The following is a 25,024-nucleotide window of genomic DNA, read 5'->3' on the forward strand; positions in this document are numbered from 1 at the left end:
TGAGTCAAATTAGAGAGAACACCAACAGGGCGAAATTCCTCCGCGCAGCCAGCGCGCCATTGACTGTAAAGACCTTTCAACTTAACAACAACTGAAGTTGACAAACGTATCCCTGTCGCCAGGAACTGTGAGAAAGAGTTTGTTTTTTTACTCTGCGAAGGGAGGCACGGCAGAGGAAGACGATGCGGCACACGGTGGAGGTTTCTGAGTACGTCGGAGGTTTTCTGTAAATGAGCGACGGCTGTACCGCGGCGGGTTTTTTGTTTTGATTTCCATGTGAAATGCAATTAGTGCTCCGCGGTGCTCGCTAGTTTGGCTCGCGGAGCGGAGCACACTCTGAACTTGTTCCTCGCCTCAGGAGCAACAACATGGAGCACTACCAGGACGATTTGGGACTCCGGGCCAGTAAACTGATGGAGGACCTTTCTCTGTACGACGCGTACAAAGACGGGATGTACACCGCGAGGAGAGACCTGGTGATTAACCCCGATTTGGACTTTTCGGCTCCGGCGGTCGCGGAGCACCAGAGCAAGCCGGTGAACGGCACGTCTGCGCTCCACCAACAGCATCACACCGTGGAGAATTTCACGCCTGGGAATAAAGTGTACAACGCGGCTCCGGTGCGCCCCGTGAACTGCAACCGGACCGTGCCCATGGATTACTGTGCCCCTCAAAGAGACGCCGAGGAGGGCTGCTGCACCAAATCCGAGGTGGCTCTGCCGTGCTACACGGGCGCCTCCGAGAGGCACAGGAGATACTCGCTGGAGGTGCAGGGCCACAGGTACAGCACCGGCTCCGCCTTCGACGGCGTGCCTCTGAACAAGCCGGCGGCGCTGCCCGGCAACAGGTGCAACAGCGTCTGCATCACCGGCAGCAGCCACCACGACGGGCGGTACAACGCCACCAGTCCCCGGTCGAGCTTGGCGTCATCCCTGTCCTCGCAAGACCAGAGTAAGCATGTCAGCCCGAGGTCGAGCATCAGCAGCCCGCGCGCCAGTCTGGTGGTACCAGGTCAGGACCGGTACTCGAGCCCCAGGTCTAGTTTGGTGCACTGCGATGGCACCGGCGTCCTCAGTCCCAGATCCAGCTATGCAAGCACCGCCAGCGACACCAGCAAGCACTCCAGCCCCCGGGCCAGCCTCAACAGCTGCGACTGCTGCAGCAAGCCCAGCAGCAACCGCACCAGCGGCATCAGCATGGGCTACGACCAGAGGCACGCCAGCCCGAGGTCGAGCACGGCGAGCCAGTACTCCTTCACCACCAGCCCGAGATCCAGCTACTCCGATTCTCGATACGGGTCCGTGGTCAACCACGATCTGGAGGGGGCGATCCTCCACGCAGCGCCGCTGGCGAGCCCGCGCTCGAGCATCTGCAGCCAGGATGGGAGCGCACGACCGGGGACCGCCGCGAACTGCGTGGCGAGTCCGCGGTCCAGCATCTCCAGCCACAGCTCCAGAAGTTCCCGCAGCTCCAGGGGGTCTATGAGCACCTACCCGGATCTGCAGCTGCCCTCGCCGAGGTCATCAATGCTGGGCAGCAGTTTACACGAGGACACGCTGCTGCAGGATTTCGGGGACTCCAACGGGATCCCAACTCGCATCCACTTCCAGGGGCTCTCGGCGGTGCCAGAGCCCCAGCAGCAGTCGGCCCACGCGGGGGGGACCGTGGAGATGGCTGCGGGGTTGCCATCGTCATTTAGTTACGGGGTGTGCTCAAAGACGGCATCATCAAGCCAGAGGTTTCAGATCTCTTACCAGGTGACCCCCAGCCGAGAGAGTGGACCAAGCCAGGCGGAGAGGCGGCTGGAGGCACTCACCTTGGAGCTGGAAAAGGAGTTAGAGATGCACATGAAAAAGGAATACTTTGGTAGGTGATATTAATTGTATTGGGTTTTTTCTGTAGAGTATACAAAAAATTTAAAAAAACTTTCAAGTATATTGCACACATCAGAACAAGATGTAGGCAAACAATGTGTTACTGTTTCTAGCAGAGGGGAATCACTTTAATCCATCATTAATTATCTACAAGCCCCTGAAAGTTAAGCAAATCAAAAGTGCTTGGATCAATTCCCCAATGTGTATGCACCATCATGAAACAGGGCCTGATACACAACATTGCTTCCAAAGAAATCGCTGCTGTGGGTTTGGGTCATCTACAGACAGAGAACCCGTCTAGAATCCAAAACAGTGGCAGGAGTTGAGTGCTCACTGAAGTGTTCGGATTCAAAGAAATAGTTAAAACTGTGTGTGTGTGTGTGGGGGGGGGGGGGAAATAGGTTATTTATAGGTTTGTGTTCTCCAACATTCATTTGCAGCCTGCTAAATCTACATTACCACTAAAGGCTCCCTCTGTGGCAGATAAGAGTGGCATTGCAGGGCAATGCTAATTTCTGTCTTGGCAGGGCCAACATTTGCCGAGCACTGCACCTCCCTGAATGGGACCTTCTGTTCGGCCAGAGCAGGCCCCTTTGGTCATTGTGGGTTCTGGATGTGTTGGAAATGCCCCTTAATATCCTCTGATGGCTAGATTGTGGTCCGTCATTTTGGGTTGATTTCAAGAATTGAACATCGCTGCACATTTTTGTGACTCAGGACTGTGGGGCCAGATATATTTAGGTTCAACAGTAATAACGCAGCCACAGAAAGCCCGCTGAGGAAGCTGCTGTCCACCTTTTTGAATTAGCAGCCAGACAAATGGCTGCAGCCAGAGAACAGTGGATGTTTTATAGCCAGTGCACTTGCACAGACTGAGGCGGAGACGGCTGTTGATTTGTTCCAGAGAGGCAGGTGAGAGAGCAGGAGGATGGGAGACAGAAGGAAACAATGAGGAAGACAGCGAGGGGAGGGGTGGGTGTGGGGGGGGGGGGGAACTGGAGTGCTAATGGAGAGAGAAAAAGGAGGGAGAGAGAGAAGAATGCAGTCAGACGCTCAGAGCCCAATAGAGACAGCTCTGTTTCCGTAGCGACAGTGGAGAAATTGACTGCCGGAGCCTTTTTTTTTGGAGGGGGGGAGGGGGGCAGCACTGCCTGCCAGTGTCCCACTCTGCTCTGCCGTGGCCCTTGTGTGGCCTGTGTTTGTTGTGGTGGAGAAGGAGCTGTGAATCAACAGCTGGCCCAATACAGGCCTGCAATTGAAGCAGTGGAGGGATCCCCCCCCCCCCACACACACCTCCCTCCTCCCCACCACCAACACACCACCCAGCCCTGACTCCCCCATGAAGCCCTTCATTAACCAGCCGGTGGGGAGTCGGGCAACACCAGACACTTGGCACACGATTTTGGCTGGCGGGCCAGACATAGTTGGTGGGGGTCAAGTCTGATCACCTGCCCAGAATTATAATGGCAGTAGTCATGCAACAGGCCTGACAAACACAAATGCTGACTGACGGAAATCAAGACCGCCCTCTGTATTTCCTGTCCATGCACAAATGGCAGCTTACATGAGATTGGGTTCTTGATTTCTTTCGAGTCTCAGTCTACGTTATTAAGCTTCCGAGTGAAGACCTCTCTTCTGAAATGATGGCGTAATCTCTTGGCTTTTATGCTTTGAACGCTGTCGTCAGAAGCAAAATACTGCAGTCTTTCACATTGCCATATCAATGTGATTTTAGTAAACAGGTACTTTATCAAATCAAATGCCAGCTCTAGAATCCCCCCACAGATCACAACAATACCCACAGAGCACCAAACACATTGTTCTTCAGGCATCTGGAACTCTAAATATGAGATGACACGACACACTGTAGGCTTGATGGGAAGTTAATTGCGTTGTTCTTATCGAGGTCTGCACCCGTTAGCAAGTGTTTTGCTTTCAATACACAGTGCATCACAGCGCTCTCCTGTTCCTCTGTCGGCCGAGCGTCTTCTGTATGCTATACTCTCTATTTGTGCAGTTGGTTGTGGTGCTGTTGGGGCCCACGTTGTGATTGATCACACTGGATCCTGATTTATTTTTGTGCTTGACAGACGCACAAAGCTGCTCTTGTATGCAGTACACTGAATCACTCCAGTAAGACGAGCAGCAGTTTAAGAATATTTAGCAGCATTTGGTTCCTCGGAGTACAAATGTGCAGTTCACCCCTCCGTGAACGCTGCCGTTCGTTTGGTTGAAGGACTCATGCAACCTGCCTGCGTCTCTGGGAGCGCAGGTTTGATGTTGCGCTGTAAGACGCCAAAGCCAAACCGAGTGGTCGTTAAAGTTTCACGAGTCTGGCCGTGCACAAGCTTTATTACACCTCGCAGCACGTTCCATGTTGTTCTTTTAGTGACAACATCATATTAAGTTGTGTGTTTCTACGGCACTGTTGCACATTACTGTATTCTGATCTCATCACATAATCACTGCTATGCCATCAGGACAGGTTGCCTTCTGTTTGATCGAGCGCGTCTCTCAGAAATAATGTAAATGTAGATAGTTGTTTAAATACGCACACTGACTCAACTCCTGCTTTCGTTTCATCTCCAGGCTCACCAGTCTGACTTTGATGTTAAATTTTTTTTTTTTTAAATCTAATAACACGGCCACACACACTGTGTGTGTGTGTTGAATGCACAACATCCTGTCCTTGCCACATGAACATGTTATGAAACAGATTTGAAGAATCTCCAATTTAGATCAGAGGGGATAATGTCAACGTGGTAAATTAATATGGTTTTATAAATAAATAATTATTTTTAGTGTAGCTGTTGGGTAGAGCATCGAAGCCAAAGAGCCATATCTTTAAATGCAAGGCCATAGAATTCCCTCTGGGGGAAAGAAATGAAAAATGTAGCTGCCTAAATCTCTCACCCACTCACATGACATCTAAAGGGTAAGAACACACACTCCCGCTGGGTCCAGGTGTCGTTGTGCTCTCAGTGACTTCAGACGCATGTGTATCTGGAGTCGGTATACCTGGTGGGTCTGTGGAAGTTGCCGGTGTGTCGATGACTACATTGTGCAGTCGCTAGCGACGCACAGTGTGATCTGAGTCGTCATTATTCACACAGCCACATGCAATCACTGGTAAGCTTTATAACCTGTGAAGTATGAGGACATCCAAGGGAGCTGGTCCGTTTCGTCCATTGTCGTCATTACAAATAAGCAGAAGAGGAAGTGTGCTGCCCCGATGCAGGAAACGGAAAATTAACAAAGCTGGCATGCCTGGCGTCTCCAGTTAAACACTCACTCAGATTAATTATGCCATATTTATGTATGATATTATAATACCATATTAATAGGCTATTAATCAGTAATAAGATAAAATCTATACTTTATTAATCCCCAAGGGGAAATTAGTTCTCTGCATTTAACCCATCCTTAGTTATTAAGGAGCAGTGGGCTGCAGTGATGCGCCCGGGAAGCAACTGGGGGTTCAGTGCCTTGCTCAAGGACACTTCGACTTGCAACAACTAATGGGGAGAGCCGGGATCAAACCTACAACCTTGGGGTTGCAGGACGACCCCCTTACCCCACTGAGCTACAGCCGCCCCGCAAATTATAAATGGGATAATGTCAACATTGGGTTGAGCATGAGTTACGATTGGAGAAGTTTCATAGAGCTGTGTTATACAAAACGAAGCATAACGTTTCAAAGAGCTTGTGCTGCAGAAGAGTTATGTTTAATATACAAAAGGCATTGAGAGAGGAGCGCCTCATGAACACTTGGGGACTGCTATCTGAACACTGTGCAGTGTTTGTAATTTGTTTGGCATTTCCTCCCAGGGTTGGTCACTGTGCAGTGTTTGTAATTTATTCAGAGTAAATGTTCAGTATGTGGATGATTTTCTGATAATAAAAAAAAGGCTTTAAGAGGGCATTTTTATTTACAGTCACGGTCTCATTAAGTCTACACAAAGGTTTCCTATTCACAAAGTGGCCTTATGTCCCCGTGAGCACCAGAGCTGAATAAGAAACCTATGCTGAACTAGACACAGCCAGGAGGCAAATCAGGAATGACAGAATTTCAAAGAAATTTAGTGCAACAGTAAATGCTATTAATTATCGACAACTATGGCGAGCTGGCTTCCCGCTTCTCTGGCAGATTGGGTGAATGCTTCCACTTCAATCGCCTATGGCCGTGGGCTGATGAATCCGATGTGTCTATCAGGAGGAACACTTACTTTTACCGTCTGAGAGATTTCACTGAAGTTTTCTCATCTTTGAAGAGGGAGTTTATGGAGGTAACAAAAAGAAATGTTCCAGCACACCGATACCTGTATTTTGTTCTACCTACTATCAGTGACTTTCATTTTTTGAGAAATTACTCGGCCAGTCAAGCTTATTTCAAGTTTATCTTTGAGTGCATGAGTGAAGTGGTGAGTTCAGGTTGCACCCGGAAATGCCAATATTTTACGTTGATTAGATAAATTCATTTGTGCACACACTTCAGGTTGAAAAGGGAAGACATGTAACCTTTGGGTCCTTTATCTGTTTCCTACAAAGCCACAGATTGTACTGGTGTTGTTATGAAAGGGAAAAGCTTGCGTCAGACAGCCAGATAAATCTACGATGTACGTCCCTGAAAGTGTGTCCTTGCTCCCGAATCCTTCCTGAGTTATGCATTTATTTCTTAGATAAATCCTTGTAATAATTTGTCCGTATGGGGGGGGGGGAGTTCCCTGTTGGGATCTTGTGTCCTGTAGGCACTGTGACCCTGGACTCACCCCTCCCAGGCTTTGACCCTGCCCTCCCTGAGGAATGTGACCCCAGTCGAGGTCGTCTTGTGCGTGAGAGTTCGGAGATCGTTAGTCTGCTGCTGCGTCCAAATAGTTTAAAGCCACCGTTTTTTATTTTTTAGCCCCCTTTCTCTTTGCTTCACCAAAGGTCACAATACTCTTGTTTACCTGTGGCAAGATGGGCATTTCCTCCCAGGGTTGATCAGTGGCCAAATGGTCCATTTTTACAACATTCAATTCTGGTGGTTATTTTACATGAAATATTTTCTCACTGGTCTGAAGTGGGCGGGCTCTCTACTTCTGTGCACCAATCACAGTTGGCAACATTTAAATCATAATCTGATTTCAGTCGCTGGGGATGTTTGTGTATGCCGTCAGCACCGCCCGTCAGATCTGATCCAACACACCCGCACGACCCCGATGACGCTGATGAGCTGAGATTATAGTTGACCGATTATAATTAATAACTATTAATGCTATTTTTCTGAGCCTTAACTTGTCTTATATATGGACTTTAGAGTTACCAATGTGTTTTCATTATGATAATTTTTTTAATATTTAAAGACTACTAACTTTATTGGTGACTTCTGAAAACCTTCTGTCTGTGGGGGTCAGTAATGTGCTGAGTAATTGTGTTTCTAAAATCCTGTTAGCAACCCCAAACATAGTGGAGGAGTCCGGGGGGAGGGGGAGACACGCACCACCATCCTCATCTGTAAAGCATATTAAACAGAGTCCAGTTTTACTACTGTACATTTATATATAATGAAATCTATTTTATAACTGGTTCAATAAAAATGGACCCCCAGCAGTGATGAATATACTTTTAAAAGTCCAATCAGGGGTGGTGGCGTCTCTTCAGCACCTCAATGACCTGCATGCTCCTGGCAACAAAGACAAACTCACAAAATTGTTGGAGCTCCTGGATATTACTCGTGAATTAATAATCCCAATCAGAAATTTTTAGATTTTTCATAACATGGGTTAAATTGCGTCTGGATTGATTCACCAGGAGATTTTCTCTTCTTGTCGGATGCTCTGGGTGCATACAAGCTCAGGATTCATAACATCGGCTAACCGACTGTGTGTCTCTTAACAGGAATCTGTGTCAAATGTGGGAACGGTGTGTATGGAGCCAGCCAAGCCTGCCAGGCCATGGGGAACCTGTATCACACAAACTGCTTCACCTGCTGCTCCTGTGGTAAGTAAAAGCTCCATTCGGTTTAGTGGAATAAGAGTATAAAAAGGTGGTGCATCATCAGGTCTGCCTTCTGTGGACGCCACGGTGTTGTTTATTTGGTGAATAACCGCTAACTTCCCAAAATGCTTTTACGGTACATAATAAGGAAGGTTACGTTGCTATGGATGCAGTGAGTTATCAATGGGCAACAACCTGCTCCTGTTTCTTCTTTTTTTAGCTTGTATTATAGGTTTACATTGTTGGTGCAAATTAAAAGTACGCAGGATTAGCTGTTAGCAGTTTTTGTCTTGGAGTTATAAGGAGCGCCCTTTCTCACTTGATTCTAAGCGGATTTATTGCCGTTCATTGCCGAAAACCGTGCATCAGATGTGTGTGTGGTCAGCTTTGACTGAGAAATGAGGAGTTTTTTGGAGTTTTGTTGTGCAAATTGAAACAATTGGGCCCCAATGGTGTTTTAAAGCACCTTAACGGTCTCCCTGAGCTGTGTGTCATAACAGCAGCTGCAACTTCTGTCCGATTGGAGAAAGCAGACCACACGACTGCACCCACCTCCCTTGTTGCATCTTCCACAGTGTCCTTGCCGCACATCTCTGCCTCCATGCAACTCTCCTGTCCACATCCTTGATCTCACCGACATAGCTCTGATTCTCCGGTTGCCTTAACACACAGCCAGGGAAAGCAGCCATATTTTAATCAGAGATGCTGACCATGATTTGAGGTCTGGCTCCTCGGGTTGAGGGCTGGTTTGCCACTTTATGCCTTCAGTCCCTGCAGGTGAATGGAGGCATGTGATGTTAGTTTGACACCATAGAAACATCCCGTGTGTGTGTGTGTGTGTGTGCGTGTGTGTGTGTCTCAACTCCAGCCCTCCTCTCCTGTTTCCCGGGGAAACAAGAGGAAGATGTTGGGAGAGAGCTTTTTAGCCAGGTTGCTTCCATTCATATGTGTACTATACATGGACACTGATCCTGTGCCCCACCCCCTCCGGCCCTGGAAGAACTGCCTATAATTTACGTGTAACCAAAGCCACATACTTTCCGATTTATTGTGTGTCTGAAGAAAGAGGGGCCAGATGCTGAGTGTCCAGTTGCTGAAGTTGTCGGGTTTTGCCGTGGAAAGGTAGACTCTGACCTGGCTGACTTCTGCTTTAACCATCCTGATTGTGGTTAAGGGCTTATTGTCGGAGTCATTCGCTCGCTGCACTCGGAAAACTGCTTCCAGTGATCAAATGAAACAAAGACTCAGGTTTTTAACAACCAACATATTTGTGAGATAAGCAGATTGTTTCCCCTGAAGACTGAACATATTCTCAGAGAATGACTGGATCGCGGTGTGCGTTGCCGTTCGGCTCCCGAGCGAATTATTGGGGCATTTACGGGAAAGATGCCGTCCAGGGGGAGTTTGTGAGCTTGACACCAGTCGTCCTTGACTGCTCATCCTGCCTCTCGAGTTGGTTTATCGTCAACGTAAACTCTGTGATGCATCATTTGACCTCATGTGAATGGGAAATGTTTTGTTTTTAGCAGAGTCGTGAAGGCCTCTGAGTAGTCTAGTTTCAAAGTGCCTGCACTTGTCATAACACAAGCCAGTGATTTAACATTAGCTGCGTTCTTGTGTGCCTGTTTGTTTTTTGGTTTCTCTCTCTTCTTCTTTTTTAACATTTTTTCTTGAGAAGGGTCCTCACGGAGTCTGGAGCGCCATAGTGAGGTTGAGTTTGCTGAGACATTGCTCGCTGGTAGCCTTGGGCTTTGTTTAACCATGCATAATTGAGCCCTCCTCTTGGCTTACTCCCATGGTTGCACCCTTTTTTCATGAAATGGCCAAGAATGCAAACTACCCCCTCCACTTCAGCCGGCCTTCCCTGGAGGACCTCAATCAGACAGTCACAAAGTGTACCAGACCTGCTTATCAGAGGGGGCAGGCCGGGCAAGGGCTCACGTTGAACTGCGGATGCATGGGGAAGTGCATGCACACACACGTGCAGACAAGTGGACGTTTTTTGTGTGTGTTCTGGGGTCAGTTCAGTCCTAAATGTCTATCTTTATCTTTTGTTCACTGTACGAGCACATGTTCACCTAAAAGTGCGTCTGCCGATGCACATTTACATGCATAATATTCTCACGGCTATAATTGTGCTATTTAAAGAAGGTATTTTTGTCCCTCTGCAGCCTAATTGTAGGAGGATGAGTTGCACTTTTCCCCAATTTGCCACCAAATATATATATTTTTAACTAGAGTGAATATAGATTCCGGTCTGAATGCGAGGCCTTCTCTGGATAGGATGAAAAAGAAAAAACGGAAAGAAAAACACGGCGCTTCGGGCTGGATGAGCCGACTGTCCGCCGCAGGGCCGGTGACTCATCTGTGTGTTACAGTAATTCAAACTGCCTCTGAAAGAACTGGCAGGAGAAGAGAGCTGAAGGGCTTGAATTTCTCAAATCATTCACCGCCACCAGTTGCACTTGCCAGGCAGCGGAAATCGGAAAGCAGGAAACATGGAAACGTGGTTTCTTGGTTGTTTATTCCTGGTAATCATAGAGCATGTGTACATGCCCACTAAGGCAATAATAAAGACTGGAAGCTGTCATATAAACCACATTAGTTATTCAAGTCAGTAGCTTGTTAGATACAACGGGCGGACTGGATGCTGTGAGACATTTTGCAACGAGGACCTGGGTCATTACCACGTTATAACATCGCCCTCGATTTGAGCCACAGCCAAAAAGTAGATCTACTCGTATGTATCTCTTAGCAAGAGGCCGAAACAACTAGAAGTGTTGTTGTCCATTGGCAGAGGTGCGTGGGCTGAAGTCAGCCAGCTTTGTTCATTTAGCACAACTCTCACTGTTTACCTTATCCTTACTCCTTGATAGTAGTCCTTATCCTAATGTACTCCAAACTATCACTTTCAGTATAATATGGACAGATGTAATGATGCATGAAGGGTTGACAATAGGAGTTCAAAGTTTGTATGCATCAAGATGCAGAAATTTCACAGCTATATCTGCCTCCAAATCCCAAAAGCACTCGAGCACATAATAACAATATTACTGCATCACGGGCTGGAGGGTATTATTAACTGTTTGTCTAGTTGAGACATACACTCACACACACACACACACCCCTCTTCTCTACATCTCTTCTTTATTTGGCACAACTGTAGACATGTTAGCCCATGCAGTTTCCCCGAGCCTTTCCTCTACAGCTGTACTTCTACGAAGTGTTTCTTTTGGTTTTAGTATTACATTGGATGGCTCAAAGGGTGTGTCAACAGTTACTTGGTGATGAGTTATAAATTCCATTGGAGAACTGCATCATTCATGGCTGATGGTGGAGTGCCTTCAACAATGCTCTGAAATCATGTTGATTGTGTACATGGTACACAAATAAAAAAATCAGTTTGAGGCTCCGTTTGTGAGTACATCTACATATCTAGGAGGACCCTAGACCGACCAGAGCTGTGGTCTCTCTGCCCGAGGCAGAGGACAGAGACTGAGCGATGCATCCCGCCGTCAAGAGCACGAGATATGCAGCTCGGTCTGTTTATTGTAGGTCTCAAAGTGCAACACTAGTAGTGTACAGAACAACTTATTGTCAGACCAAAGAAACTGATCGCACAGCCAGAGTCATATGTGTGATTACTTGTAGGTTTTCGGAGGCCAGCGCCTACTTCAAGCCACTTGTTGGGTCAATCAGGCATTGCCTAAAACGTGTCCTATGTTGAGCTCCAGAGATTCAATGAACCCGCCTGTTTCGTTGCTCTGTGTTTAGCTCTTTTTCTTTTTTCTTCTTCTTTTCTTTAAAGTGTCCAAGCAGAGATTACAATTATAACCCTGAGTTACGAAAACGACAAAACAATTTCATGTCGAGATGAGTATGCCATACATCTCACAAAGAGGAACCGTTATCTCATGTTGGGACACCACAGCAGCCATATGACCAATAGGAAGTTGACACATACTTCTACATGGAATGTGACCTGATATGACCTACTTTGTTGAGCAGCATTTGCACATTTTTGATGTTTCAAAGTGAACACTTGCTCGATTAAACCTCGTCTGAAGACCATGGAGGCTAGAGTGACATCCATCTGACACTCGGATTATTTGTGTTTTGCTGCATAAAAATAAATCTAGTCACCGACAACACGTATATTAACGGTCTGGAAGGCCGACCTTGGCCTGAACCATAGTTATTACAACGGTGCTTAACACATTTGTCGTTGGTGGCCTTTTGGTATAAAATGATGCAAAGGATCTTATTGGCAGTGTTGGGCAAGTTACTGAAAATTAGTAATTAGTTATAGTTACTAGTTACTTCTTTTAAAAGTAATTTAATTACTTTACTAGTTACTGTATATCAAAAGTAATTAGTTACTAGGGAGAGTTACTTTTATGTCTGCTTTTTTAATGTAATGAACAGTACTGAACAGTCAAACACAATAAACATATGTTGTAGACCTATTTATTGCAATCAACAGGGCAACAGGCCTTCAAATCAAGCAGTAGTACAAAAGTCCCTTTTAATACTTAACTTAATACAAAATAACTGTCTGTCATTTAACAGTGTTTTTTTTTTACCACATTAGGCCCAATGAAATAAAAGTGATTGGCCTACAGTATTAACACTAATTAAAAGAGAAAACAAAGGTGCCTTGAGGTGCTGCATATAATTGAGGGGGGGGGTGCTAGTGAGCGTGTGCTCACCTGTGTGCGCGGATGTGTCGGCGTGTACGTGCTGATCTGGAGTCAGTTTGGTAGGATTTGGGTATAAATAAATTATTTCATTTAAAATATGGATTTTTATTTAAAGATATTCATGTAATTTGCATGCAAAATAGGTCTACCCGAACCAGCGGACAAAAAAATAAACCCGCGGCAACACTTCAAAAGTAGCCCAATTCCGCGGGAAAACCGCGGACCTGGCAACACTGGAAGTGGCTGTCAATCACAGTGTGGCACCGTGCATGCTGGTCGAGGGGGCGTGCCTGTGATTGGCGGAGTAGAGGGGAGGCGGGGTTAACCTGTCGGAAAACGGGAGTTAAGGGTGGTTGACGGGAACCGTTGTTGTTGACGTTCGAGCTGCTGAGCCGAGAGGAGCAGCTGTCTGTGTTGGTGGATGCCCAATAAAGTGAGGATTAATAACGTCGTCCCGTCTCCGTGTCATCAGTGCCATAACGTCCGAGACGTTACAATATCATTGCGCCACCAAGGTCCTGCGATGTCGGATCAGAAGCAGCTAAAGTAGGCCTAGCTTGTCTTCTTGTCTGCAAGTGTTCATTTTTCACAAAAGAGAGTAACGCGAGTAACGAACTCATTTAAATTTCAGTAATTGTAACTGCGTTAGTTGATTTAAAAAAATACTTCGTTACATGCTCGTTACCGCTAAAAGTAGTGGAATTACAGTAACAACACTGCTTATTGGTCAGGCCAAGCAAGTCCCACAATTTTTTCGGGGGAAACCAACACATTAATTTGATCTCGGCTTAAAAGGAATAAAAGAAAATCAACGTACAGCCCTCTGTGAACACCACTAAATGATGCTGGCTCATTCGAGGAAACCAGTGCCTTCCACTTTCTTATGTGTGAGATGGTTCATAACGACTTCTATACCATGATCAGTGCAACGCTGCCATACCAGTCCTCTTTTACCGGACCAACGCTCGGTTCCCAAGGCAACGCCATTAATCATAATGGATGCATTAGCAAAATGAACTTTGATTCTAAACTGAACAAAAATAACACGCAATTGCTTCAAGGAGCGCAGAGGTCATGGCTATAACTGTGAGCAGCTCGAGCAAGGAGAGTAGAGTCATAATTCTGTCATAGTTAATCGTGTTGCGGTTACGTTACCTTTCATAGGGTTCATTAATTTTTGTACGGTCATTTAAGTTTCATTAGCTGCTCAATGAGAATGTGTTTTTACAGCATGGATGTTTTGGCTATGTAAAACCTATACTTCTATAATATATATTCATATCGATGGAATTCTTATTTGTTTACCTATTTATAATTCAAAATATGTCTATCTTGATGAGGCTCTGATCTTACGTTCATAAAGGTTACATTTTGATCTCATTGTTACATTTTTATTGCATCCATTTCCATTTAGTGTTAAAGAGATCTTGGATTTAATAGTAACTTTTAATCGGAGCTGCGGCTTCTATTACTCTGCGCTCTCTGCAGCGCTGTCTGGTGACAAAAGGCCAGAGAGAGGGAGGGAGGAGAGAGCCCTCCCCCTCCCTTTACGCGGCGGCGAGGGAAGCGGGCAGAGAGCGGGTGTTGGAGAGGTGTGGGGGGTTGAATGGGACCAGAGAGTGACCTCAGGCAGAAAGAATGTCCCCATTTGCTCAGTCGGCCCGCTCCCCTAGCAGCGCTCCACACAGTCATCAGCGCTGGGGCCTTTGTGTTCACCTTCCAGACCCCAAAACTCCAGAGCAGAGGCCACAGACGAGCACACAGCAACATCTCGCAGCCCCCGCTGCTGCACTGTTCGCCATAATCTCACTGTTCCTGCAAAGTTTAGCCTATCCAACGTCTCGGCTTTGAAGACGGTGTCTCTCAAGAGTTGCTTCACATGGAGTTCTTCCGCAGTCCCCCTTTTTTTCTCTTTGCCTCCACGCTACCAAAATGCTAATTGGTCCTCAGTCTCAACGTCTTAAAAGTCTCACCTATTGTGTGGACAGCATTCCTCGGCTGCTGCGGCCATTTATGTGGGTCTTTAATGTATTGCCATCTCCCAGCATTGTGACACCGGGTTTGTGTGTGAAATACAGCTATTGCATACATTTTCAGTGTTTAAAAAGAGGGAAGGGGGGCCCATCTTTCCCAAGCTGGGACACCCATAAAATCAGTGGTGGCTCGGGACAACAATTAAATCTGACTAATCCAGCAGATTTATGAGATCCGTGCGCTTCGTCTGCCAGGCTCGGGTGAAGTCATTGCGCTGCCAGAGAGACACCGCTGCTGTTAAATGAATTTGAATGGCCGAGCTGTGAGGGGTGCATGGCAGGGGGCTGCAGAAGCCAGCCCCACAGCAGAATTTCCTTTTAGGTTGGATTCAGACTGGGATTCTGATGAATGACGACTCTCCCAGAGGAATTCCGCCCTCACACTCGGAGCTGGAAGCTCAGTATGCTTAACCTAGGCCCGCTGGGGAGTGGGCATGTTTCTGTGGACGTGTTTGCACGGTGCAGGGCGGCAACTGTTGATGGGATGCGTGGTATTTGAGACCACCAAAGTGAAGTTTCAAAGTAGCTTCATCAGTCTGACCAGCCGCCAAGCCAATGGTAGCAGCAAAGTTTTGGTCGTGTATCTGGAGGAATGACCAACACTCAAAATCAAATTGATACATTTGAGTGTGCTATTCAATTAAAAGCTTCGGCTCGATGCGTGTGTCAAAGTTAGGGACATCCTCCCTCCAGTTTGCTATTGTTGGTGTGTCTGTGAACGGGGCATAATGGTGGGGAAAGGGAGGACAGGTTTTTCTCTCTTTCTTAGGGGGTGGTTTTGAAAGCAGCCTGCTGTATTGATTGTGTATGGCTTGTGAATGGATTCCTGTTGGCTCAACGCTCAAAGTAATTAAACGGATGCACAGGCAGGATCTCGATGACCTTCAGCCGGACATCTGCTCTGCACTGACCTTCTGTTGAGGTTGTAAAGTGGAGAGATTAAGGAAGAGGCATACAGTATAGCATATGTATCAGAAATAGTGTCAAAAGGCCATTCGGGTGCTGTGTCTGACATGATCTATTTATCTATAATTGAGTGTGCCTTTTTAATATGCAGCTAAAACGGCAGCTATTTCAGCTTGTTCTTTTTTGGACTTTCTGGATCTCCGTTCCATTTAAAACCGAACGTTGTCAAGATGTTGTCCGAGCTGGCAAAAACATCCCTGAATAAAAGATCTGTCCGCATACTTTATGCCCTTTTTATCTGCTGCAGCAAATTGGCTAAAGTCTTGTTAAATATGTAGATTTCACTTTTTCTTCTTTCTTTTTCAGGACGGAGGCTGCGAGGGAAAGCCTTCTACAACGTCAACGGCAAGGTCTACTGTGAGGAGGATTTCCTGGTGAGTCAACTGTGTGTTCACGGTTATTGATTTTGTTTGTGATGATCAGCTGGCAGCACCGTATCATGGCCTCACGGCGGGGTGACAGATGGCTGGGAGGAGCAGAGAGCGAGGGATTAGGATCTCTGGCTACATTTCTGCAGATCTCTGGAGGAAACGGACATGCCATCTGTAATTAGGAATTCAGCACCACCCCTCCAATTCACACTAATTTCCCCAAGATTTCCCCAAGGAGATCAATGACTCCACAAGCTGCTCCTTAGTGCCTACAATTAAGAGAGGTCGACGACAGCAGTAGCTCTCGGACTCCTGGTCCATCTGCTTCAGGTTAACAGGGCAGCTTTCACGGAAACGCTGTAATGATGCATTTAATGTCTATTCACTTTTCATTACATTCTGTAGCTGTATGCGATGCTGCTATTAAAACCAAGGGCGATAAAATGTGTCGGGGATTAATTTTCAAACATGGAGGAAGGAGCTTACAAAAGGTTCCTGTGACATAAATGTTGAAAACCGCTTTAGGATTCAAACAACCTCACAACGTTGTCAGTACTTCCCGTTTACAGGCAGCTTCCCCTTACAGTTTAACTTGCTAATCGGTTGAGGAAATACTAAAATTCCTGTTTTGCCCCTCAGTCACTGCCCGTCAGTGATAAACTGATGCTTGAAGTCAGATGACGGGATGAGACTAATCTTACTCCGCCTCCCTGATACAGTTAAGAAACGACTAGTCTGGCTGGTCACCCCCCGGGGGGTGTCTCGGTGGAAGGGAGATGGTAGATCTGGAGTGGAGATGTCAGGGCAGGGGGCTGCCTGCCCATTACCACCTCCCACCTTCACCTGGTAGCCACATCTACCCCCCCCCCCCTTTCGAGTCATCAGGTCATGACCCTGAGGGGGTTGTGAGATGCAGATGGTCATTATCCTCCACGCTGTGGGTTTAAGAAAAAGAAGCTACTGATGTGACGTGGGGTGTTTCGTTTCCTGTAACACGCAGAAGGCACTTCCCACCCTGTTGAGCCAGTGGAACGCCCAATGGCCAACACAAACATGACAATTCCCAAATGTGGATGCATTTAACTGTGTGTAATATAATGTAGGTCTTTGAGGAAAAACCAGCAGTAAAAGAAAGATTTAAAAAAAACATTTGGTAGACGCCATGGGTCACAGCTATCTGACCAACATGTCAGCTGAGAGACAAAAGGGTTCTGAAGGAAATGTTTTTCGCGCTCTCTTAAAGAGCGCAGCAGCACCCTCTATGGATGAGTCCTGGACTGAAACCAGTTCATGCATCAGGTGTGAAGCTGTCCCACTGATGGCCAACAGACTACTACTGAAGTTATTAAGCTCTGTGTCTTGTCTTGCAGTACTCTGGCTTCCAGCAGACGGCCGAGAAGTGTTTTGTGTGTGGTCACCTGATCATGGAGATGGTAGGAGCTCTATCTCACAGAGCATGTAGAGCATGAATGAGTGAACAGATGTAGAATATTTCAAACCTTCCCAGCAATGTTACTACGGTATTAATCTTGGTTTCTCACAACCGTGAGCCTTATTTACTACAAAAACCTAGTGAGTTATGAAATATCTTTGATGGCATGAAGTGCTACTTGGCCTCACTCCCAAGTCTTACCTGTTTTCTGTTTGTGTGGGCGTCTAGATCCTCCAGGCGCTGGGCAAGTCCTACCATCCGGGCTGTTTCCGCTGCGTGGTGTGTAAAGAGGGTCTCGATGGAGTGCCCTTCACCGTGGACGTTGAGAACAACATCTACTGTGTCATGGACTACCACACGTAAGGAGAGCAGCTCTGTGCTCTGCACACTGATACGATGGGATGACAGCATCACAGAGTACCGAGCACAAAAAGTAACATTTGGAAATGGCAGTTTGTCACCATCTGTGTGATCTACTGTGCGGGCTGCAAGATATCGATGCACTTCGAAAGAGCTTGATGAAGAGACAACATCTATGGAGAATGTTGTGCTTTTGTAAACAATTTAATTATAATTGATTGGATAGCTATTAATGGTAAGCGAGACGAGGTCTGTGTTTGAAGGCCGGTGGGGTGGGTTGCCGTCATTTCCGCAGACCTATGACGCACTGTGGACGGGGGGCCCCGTCCCTCCCAACACAGGCAGGAAGCACTTCAGGCCGTGGATGTGCTGTAAAGCTCAAGGAGCTGTGAGCCACCTTCGCCATGAGCCTTTTTTAAGCCGACCTAGAGCCAGATGCGGGGGCAATGAGCAGAGGTAAAAAAAAAAGTGGGATTCTCCCACAGCGAGCGGCGGTCATTGAGTCGTAGAAGACATTCTCAGTACATTACGAAACCGTTGCAGGTCCACCCTGACTGTAGGTCGTTGATGGGAAACACTTCATCACTCGGGGAAAACGAGAACCGTGCTAGTTTTCCCTTTTTGTCAAGCAGCAGAATAATGATGGACATTAAGAATGTGAACTGGAGACATTTTCAAGTCTGTAATTGTTGGTATCTTCTCCACGACAGGGTGTTTGCTCCCAAGTGTGCCTCCTGCAACCAGCCCATCCTCCCAGCCCAGGTACGCCTTGTCTAACATCAGTTGGAACGCATCCTACATATCGGTTGGGTTTGTCATCCCTAAGTAGTATACTGACTCAACGCTATCCATGAAGACGCATGCTGGCGCTGCAGAGATCAAACCTGAGACCTGCTGGTTATCTTTAATGAGACACGAGAGTCTGAGTGTGTGTTTGTCCCACCAGGACTCCGAGGAAACCATCCGGGTCGTTTCTATGGACAAGGACTACCATGTGGAGTGTTACCACTGCGAGGTGAGATGCTCCTCCTGCCTGTAATCTGTCCTCTCTCTAACACACACACGCACACCCACAAACAAACAAACAAACAAACGCATATGAGCAGTCTGCCCAGCAGAATATGTGTTATTCAACATGTTCAGGCTGAAGCACGCAGAATATATTTACACACACACACACACACGATGGTACACGGATGCTTTCCCGTTCACAGACACAATGCACCTTGGATTAGACTAGACTTTAGATTAATTATATGTCCGTGAGTTATGAATGAATGAGACACACACACACAGATGGATACAGCCCAAGGTTACAGCTCAACATTGTGACTCATTGACGAAGCACATTCCACGCTGAGCCCTGAACTCAGCTGGGGACTTGTTGCTCAGCCCAGACTTGTGAAATCCCAGTCATGGTGTGACTGGACTCCGTCAGATGATTTGCAGTTGAAGTGTGACAGAAGGGTCAAACACTCTGCCTCATTCCTGTCTGATGTGAAACAAACGCATATTCCGCTCCACCGCAGAGATTCAGCATTTTTTCCTGAACTGTAAATACTGAATTGATGAGGACAGATAAGACGGACGCCTCTGACTGGCTGACATCTCGCTTCGATCGGAGTAAGCGGCGGGTAATGATTCGGCCGAGTTGTGGATAGGGGGGCTTGTGGAGAGAGGAAAGGCAAAGTCCAGAGCTGAATCATCCTGGAGATTTTACATTTATTACGTTTTGGAAAGACATTTTTTCCGATTCTGTATCACCGGAGGTGCCTAAAGGAATGTTTGACTTCGTTTGCAAACATTTTTCAAGGAGACAGCAACACTGTTTCCCACATGCGTTAAACTCATTTATAATACATGATTTCTCAGCTGCCTTTCCAGAGTTCCCCCAGCATGCTCAGGGTCAAACACCCGGCTTCATTCCTGTCTGATGTGGACAGAATTCCTCCGGCAGGCTCAATGTATTTATTCATAAATGTATGGAATCGGCTGTGTTTCTTCACGTGTGTGCCAACACACACATTAAAAGGAAATACGCAAAGAAACACAAGACAGGCACCCGTTTGGGAGGAGCACTAGACTGGATCCTTTCACAATTCAGAATCTGAATACGGGCTCTGGGCTCAGCACCTTCTCATGCTATGACGCATCCAGCGAAGCGGCCGCACGATTGAAGTCACAATGTTGATGCATCACTCCGACCGAATGTGTGTGACGACGGTGAATGCGGCAATTCAGCAGACCTGAGCTCAAAGCAAGAGTTCAGTGTATCAGTACGAATGTTAATTCACTCGCGCTCTGCCAGGTTAGCTTGACACAAAGACTGGAAACGTGAAGAGAAACCACTGAGGGATATGACGGTTGTCAATCTCATCCAACTACAAGACTATTTTTCCAAAATACAAATCTATTCCCTCCAGTAGATTTAGCATCAACGAAGCACACACACACACATTTAGTTATTGATTGTCTTCTTGGTGTTTGCTCATGTTTGTTCGCCACTCTCTTAGGACTGTGGCCTCCAGCTAAACGACGAAGAGGGCCACCGCTGCTATCCACTGGAAGGCCACCTGCTCTGCCACGGCTGCCACATCCACCGGCTCCAGACGCAGGTCCCTGCCCACTTGCCCCCCAGCTACCCCCTCCATGTCACAGAGCTGTGAGGGGGAGGAGGGCGGGCAGCAACCGTAGCCCTGCCTCCCAGGTGATCCGAGACACCAGCAGCAGGGAAATAAAAAAGGCCTGCACCCCCTCCAGCAGCTCCAGGGAGGTCTCTGTGTGCCCCCTGTCCTCAACTGGACGGCCAAGCCGTGGACTATCCCACTCTGTGCAGCTCCCACCACCACAAGCCCTGCGGTCACATGACGGGGCTAGGAGAGAGAAAAAAAGGGTTCCCCTCCTTCTTCATCTGCGGTCCTTTCCTCCCCCCTTCCCCTTGGGTGCCTAACCCTGAAAGCCAACACCGCGGCTCTCCCAGAGGCCCCTGCTGACGTCACATGGTCTGACCCCAACGCATTCATCAAAGAGAGGGTTCTTTGGAATGGAGGCGAGGACGCAATCTCGTCTCTCTCCATGCTTTTCGCCCTTTTAAAAAATGTTTCCATGTTTTTCATTCCTGCGCTCTGACTGAAGCGGGTCGCCGCCGTGAATTCTGCAGCGCTGTCACGACTGAGAAATCCTTTGATGTCAGGGAGGCCGGGAAGCAAGCAACCACATTCCTCGTGCCGGCTGGACGGGACAGACCCCAGGGCGGGCGTGCTGTGCCTTCAGAGCGGGCTCGCTCTCCGTGAAACTTAACAGTGAATTGGAGTCCTGCTACAGGCGATGCAAAGGGCACCCAGCATCACGAGACGGGGCCATGAGAAAGAGAAAAAAAACTATTTGCTCATTGCTCGTCACCCTGCAGCACCCCGAAAAAACAGATGCACCGTAGCACCACGAGAAGGAACCGACTGACATTCCACTTAGAAGTCTTAGACGAGACCTCGAGAGATTCACAAGCAGTGTCTTAACCCTTGTGTTGCCTTAGGGTCAATTTGACCCGAATCAATATTACACCCTTGTGTCGCCTTAGGATTAATTTGACCCCATTCAATGTTTAATGTCGGTGTTCTTTCGGTAGTCAACAAACAAACATAAAGTGCCTCACACTTAAACTTGGAAAACAATATTAATTCTAATAATTTTCTGGAGGTTTTAATTGCTGGCGTCAAATTGAACCCAAAGGGTAAAATATGTTAGTAAATATAAAGGTAACAGGAGGGTGAAACATTGAATCGGGTCAAAATGACCCTAAGGCGACAGGAGGGTTAATTAATGTTTATATTATGACGGAAAAAGAAAATTGTAGATGCACATAGAATGTCTTTTATATATGAATATATATTTTGCAACTGTTTTCCACACAAGATCATAGATGTAGATTCTCTTTTAATTTTTTTTCTTTCTTTTTTTCATTGCTCCACTCGCGATGGAATCTAGAGGTGAAACGCAGTCGAAAGCCTCCTGAAGATTTTGTGTCTGTTGTATGATTTCTCCTCCAGGACACGGAGCCTCTTCACGTCTCTCACGGGGTCACAGATCCACTGGCGTTGTAGGATCAAACCGTATTTTCCTTCAATTATTATTTTCCACTTTGAGTACCAAATGACCTAAAGTAAAAGTACCTAAATCAAGTTTTTGGCAACACATTTATCCCATTATCGACTTGGCAAATCCCCCTTTTATTCTGACAACTGTAAGCAGCTGTAACAGTCAGACATTTCTGCATACCTTAACTTCAGGTTTATTGTGTGTAATTCCATGTATTCTTCTACCTAAATCCCACAAAATGTGACGATGCATTTGTGGACTTTTTCAGACGTTTTGTCGAGGATGCCAGTCATTTTCCAAGTTGTCACAAAGAGCTCGAGGATTAAGATTTAAACCTAATCCTAAAATCTGAGCGTTTAGCTCGAAATGGGTCTTTAAATGCTGAGATTTAGGCCTTGTGGTTCAACATTCAGCGGCCATCGTAGAAACCAAATTTCAGCTCAGGCAAACTATGAAAAGATGGATTGGAAGGGACATGGCCAAACTGTATGTTAAAAATATAATATTAAGCGCTAGTAGCTTTAGGACAAAAAGAAAACGTGTTTTCTGACACTTTCTGCATACATCTGTTACGCGAAGAGGAATTCAACTAATTGAATGGTTTATTTGCGCAATTACTTTTACCCGACACTGTTTCCTGAAAATCTTTCCCGGTACTGTTCATCGCCTTATGAGCACCGAGAGCATAGTGCGTTACTACAAGGATGCCTCGAGACGGAGCGCGTGTGTTTGTGTGTCTCGCTCCCGTTTGAACGGCAGGCTGTCGTGTTGTGGGAGGACGTCCCTAAAACCCCGGAGCTGCTGGTCCCACCCGCCTTTTTTCGGGAGTCCGTCCCATGTTTCCCTTGCTGGTTGTTTGCATGGATGTGTGTGTCAACCAAAAACACTGAGTTAGTCCCACCTGCCTCACTTTGTGACTGTCATCGAGTTGTTGGTTTTTTGGGGGGGGATTGAGGGAACTTTGCGATACCATTGCACTGAGCAAAAGGTAGATCATCCCCAATTATGTGTGCTTATTTCAATTATCAGCATTGTGTGAATGTTGTGTGTGTGTGCGCGCGCTAGTGGCACGGCCATGGCACACGCACATCACTGTTTGCAGGGTAGCACCAACACAAAGACCTGCTCCCTCTCTGTTAGTAATGACTGTGTTATACCTCCCTCCAGATGTTTGTTTCTAATTCTTGGTGTTTGTTTGAGCATCTGTCCAGCACCGTGTCGCCATTGTGTTCCAGTGGCTGATATGTCTTCCTCTGACTTTAGCAAACTCCACCCATCTGACTTTCACACTAGAATAAGTCAACCACCAAGTCTTATGTGCAAACACTGGTCGCTAATCATACTGCATTACTGTACAAGCAGGTCTGAATAAATACTACTGAATGTGTCAAAAACAGACTGAAGGCAGAGGTCCCCACGAGTAGAACGTGCTTTCTAATGTAACCTGATGTAATGAGATTCATTCAATGTATGAATGATTAGTGTTGTATATTTGTAAAAGCAGAAATGAAAACACACTGCGTATGTGAGACATTCCCAGTGTAATTTGACTAACCTCAATTTTGTTTGAGGGTTCTGGTCAAGTAGTTTGTGTGCTATACTTTAGGAATGAGGTTTTTCTTGTTTTTTTTCTTGTCTGCACATTGTCAACCCCCAAGACAAACTTAACAAGATCCAAGTGTATCCCCTTTAAAGAGAATGTATTCACCCTTTTAAAAATGTACTACTTGAGTTTCTATTGCATAGCACACATCTAGTTACCCTGTACATAAAGAGACTAGTTTTGTATTTTATTTTTCTGTCAAAAAATCACTTGGAAAGAGAGAAGCCTTCTTCTCCTACTGGTAGTTCCAACAAGCACATCTGTCACACATCTTTTGTAAGTGTTTTGATTACGTAGATGGTTCATAAACAAGGAAACTAGATCTATTTATCTAAACATGAAAAAAGTCTAAAGTTATTTAATGTATTAAAAATCGGGACGTATCATTTAACTGTAGATGACATAATCTGCTTTTTCAATAAAGTGGTTTTGTAGCTAACTGCAAAAAAATGGTCTCTTTTAGTTTGTAGTTTTTATTGGTCAATCTTTATTTATTTTTTTATGAAGTATGAAATCTTTCATTGAAAAATTGACCTTATAAAATACTGCTGACATGATGCATCCTTTATGAATGGTTTCATTTGGGAATTCTTTGGCCCTCAACACTAACCAATATTGCTCTAAAACTAAAATTTCACATATTTGAGTTATGCAGAGGTAGTGAAGTAATTGGGTTTATATATAATTAGTGATCTCTACACTGGCATTGAAGAGTGAGACGGAGCAGAAGCGACATTAGAAATATAGTCTCAGGCCAGCGGTACAGCAGGAACATGTGGAGACGGGTCCAGACCGGTTTGACCACATCTAAGTGGTTTTCCCATGGCTGGCTGCTTTCTAAGTGCTTGGGATGGAGATGAGAATCAGATGGAGATCTCACGCTGTTGTTAAAGTCATATCCCATCTCCTCTACTCACTCTAATTGCACTCTTATATTTCTCTGTTACCCATAATGTGTTCCGATGACACGTGTCTCTAATATGATCATCCAGGGGTCACTGGACTATGGTTGGATCGCTCAGGTTGTTCCCACTGGGCTCCTTTTTTAATATGGCTCTATATGTTGTTGTTTTACAAATTGTAATAAGACCAGTCAAGTCAAATGTATTCATTTAGCAGTTACTGTATGTTCTCAAAAGTGTTCAAAACATCCACATTCTGAAACGATTCATGCAACCTCGTAGCATGTCGTGGTGGATCTCCCTCCTGGGACACCACAGTCTGATGATCAGATTATCAGGACCATCGGAAACCCTTTATCCTAAAAAAGATTGGAAATCGCAAAAAGGCAGACGCTGAGCGAGTCACTTTGTACTTGTACCCTCAGTAATCTGCTCCAGCACATGCACATTCCTGGATATGCCACACAGCTGGCTGATAAGCTGATACTGTAGGGATCCCCGTGGAATTTGTGGCACTTTTTAGTTATAAAAGTACAAAACAAGCCCCAAATTCACCATGAAAGGAATTAAGTTCCTTTACAATTAGAGAACTAAATCATTTGGAACTTGTGCTGAATAAAACCCTTATTTGGAGGTAGATTGAGAACTATTAGCACTGCTCTAGGTGTCCACTAACTCCAACAAAGCATCTTCACATGTCTGGTGTTTA

The 25,024-nt window shown here is 46.2% G+C and overlaps 1 protein-coding gene across 1 annotated transcript; it reads left to right on the forward strand.

Moving 5' to 3' along the window:
• The first annotated feature begins 225 nt into the window (after positions 1–225).
• Positions 226–23,868, forward strand: wtip (WT1 interacting protein). Its single transcript, XM_056413465.1, has 8 exons — positions 226–1,866; positions 7,755–7,856; positions 15,859–15,926; positions 17,294–17,356; positions 17,584–17,714; positions 18,426–18,477; positions 18,662–18,730; positions 20,229–23,868. The coding sequence occupies exons 1-8, from the start codon at positions 369–371 to the stop codon at positions 20,379–20,381; spliced, it is 2,136 nt and encodes a 711-aa protein (XP_056269440.1). The 5' UTR covers positions 226–368; the 3' UTR covers positions 20,382–23,868.
• The last annotated feature ends 1,156 nt before the right edge of the window (positions 23,869–25,024 follow it).

Source organism: Pseudoliparis swirei, chromosome 4 (assembly GCF_029220125.1).
Source record: "Pseudoliparis swirei isolate HS2019 ecotype Mariana Trench chromosome 4, NWPU_hadal_v1, whole genome shotgun sequence".
Lineage (NCBI taxonomy): Eukaryota > Metazoa > Chordata > Actinopteri > Perciformes > Liparidae > Pseudoliparis > Pseudoliparis swirei.

What these genes read in the sequence shown, in the direction of transcription:
- wtip (XM_056413465.1), top strand. Translation starts at nt 369, where the DNA reads ATGGAGCACTACCAGGACGATTTGGGACTCCGGGCCAGTAAACTGATG. An exon ending in GTCACCTGATCATGGAGATG is followed by an intron (nt 17,357 to 17,583) that starts GTAGGAGCTCTA and finishes GTGGGCGTCTAG; the next exon opens with ATCCTCCAGGCGCTGGGCAA. An exon ending in TGGAGTGTTACCACTGCGAG is followed by an intron (nt 18,731 to 20,228) that starts GTGAGATGCTCC and finishes CCACTCTCTTAG; the next exon opens with GACTGTGGCCTCCAGCTAAA.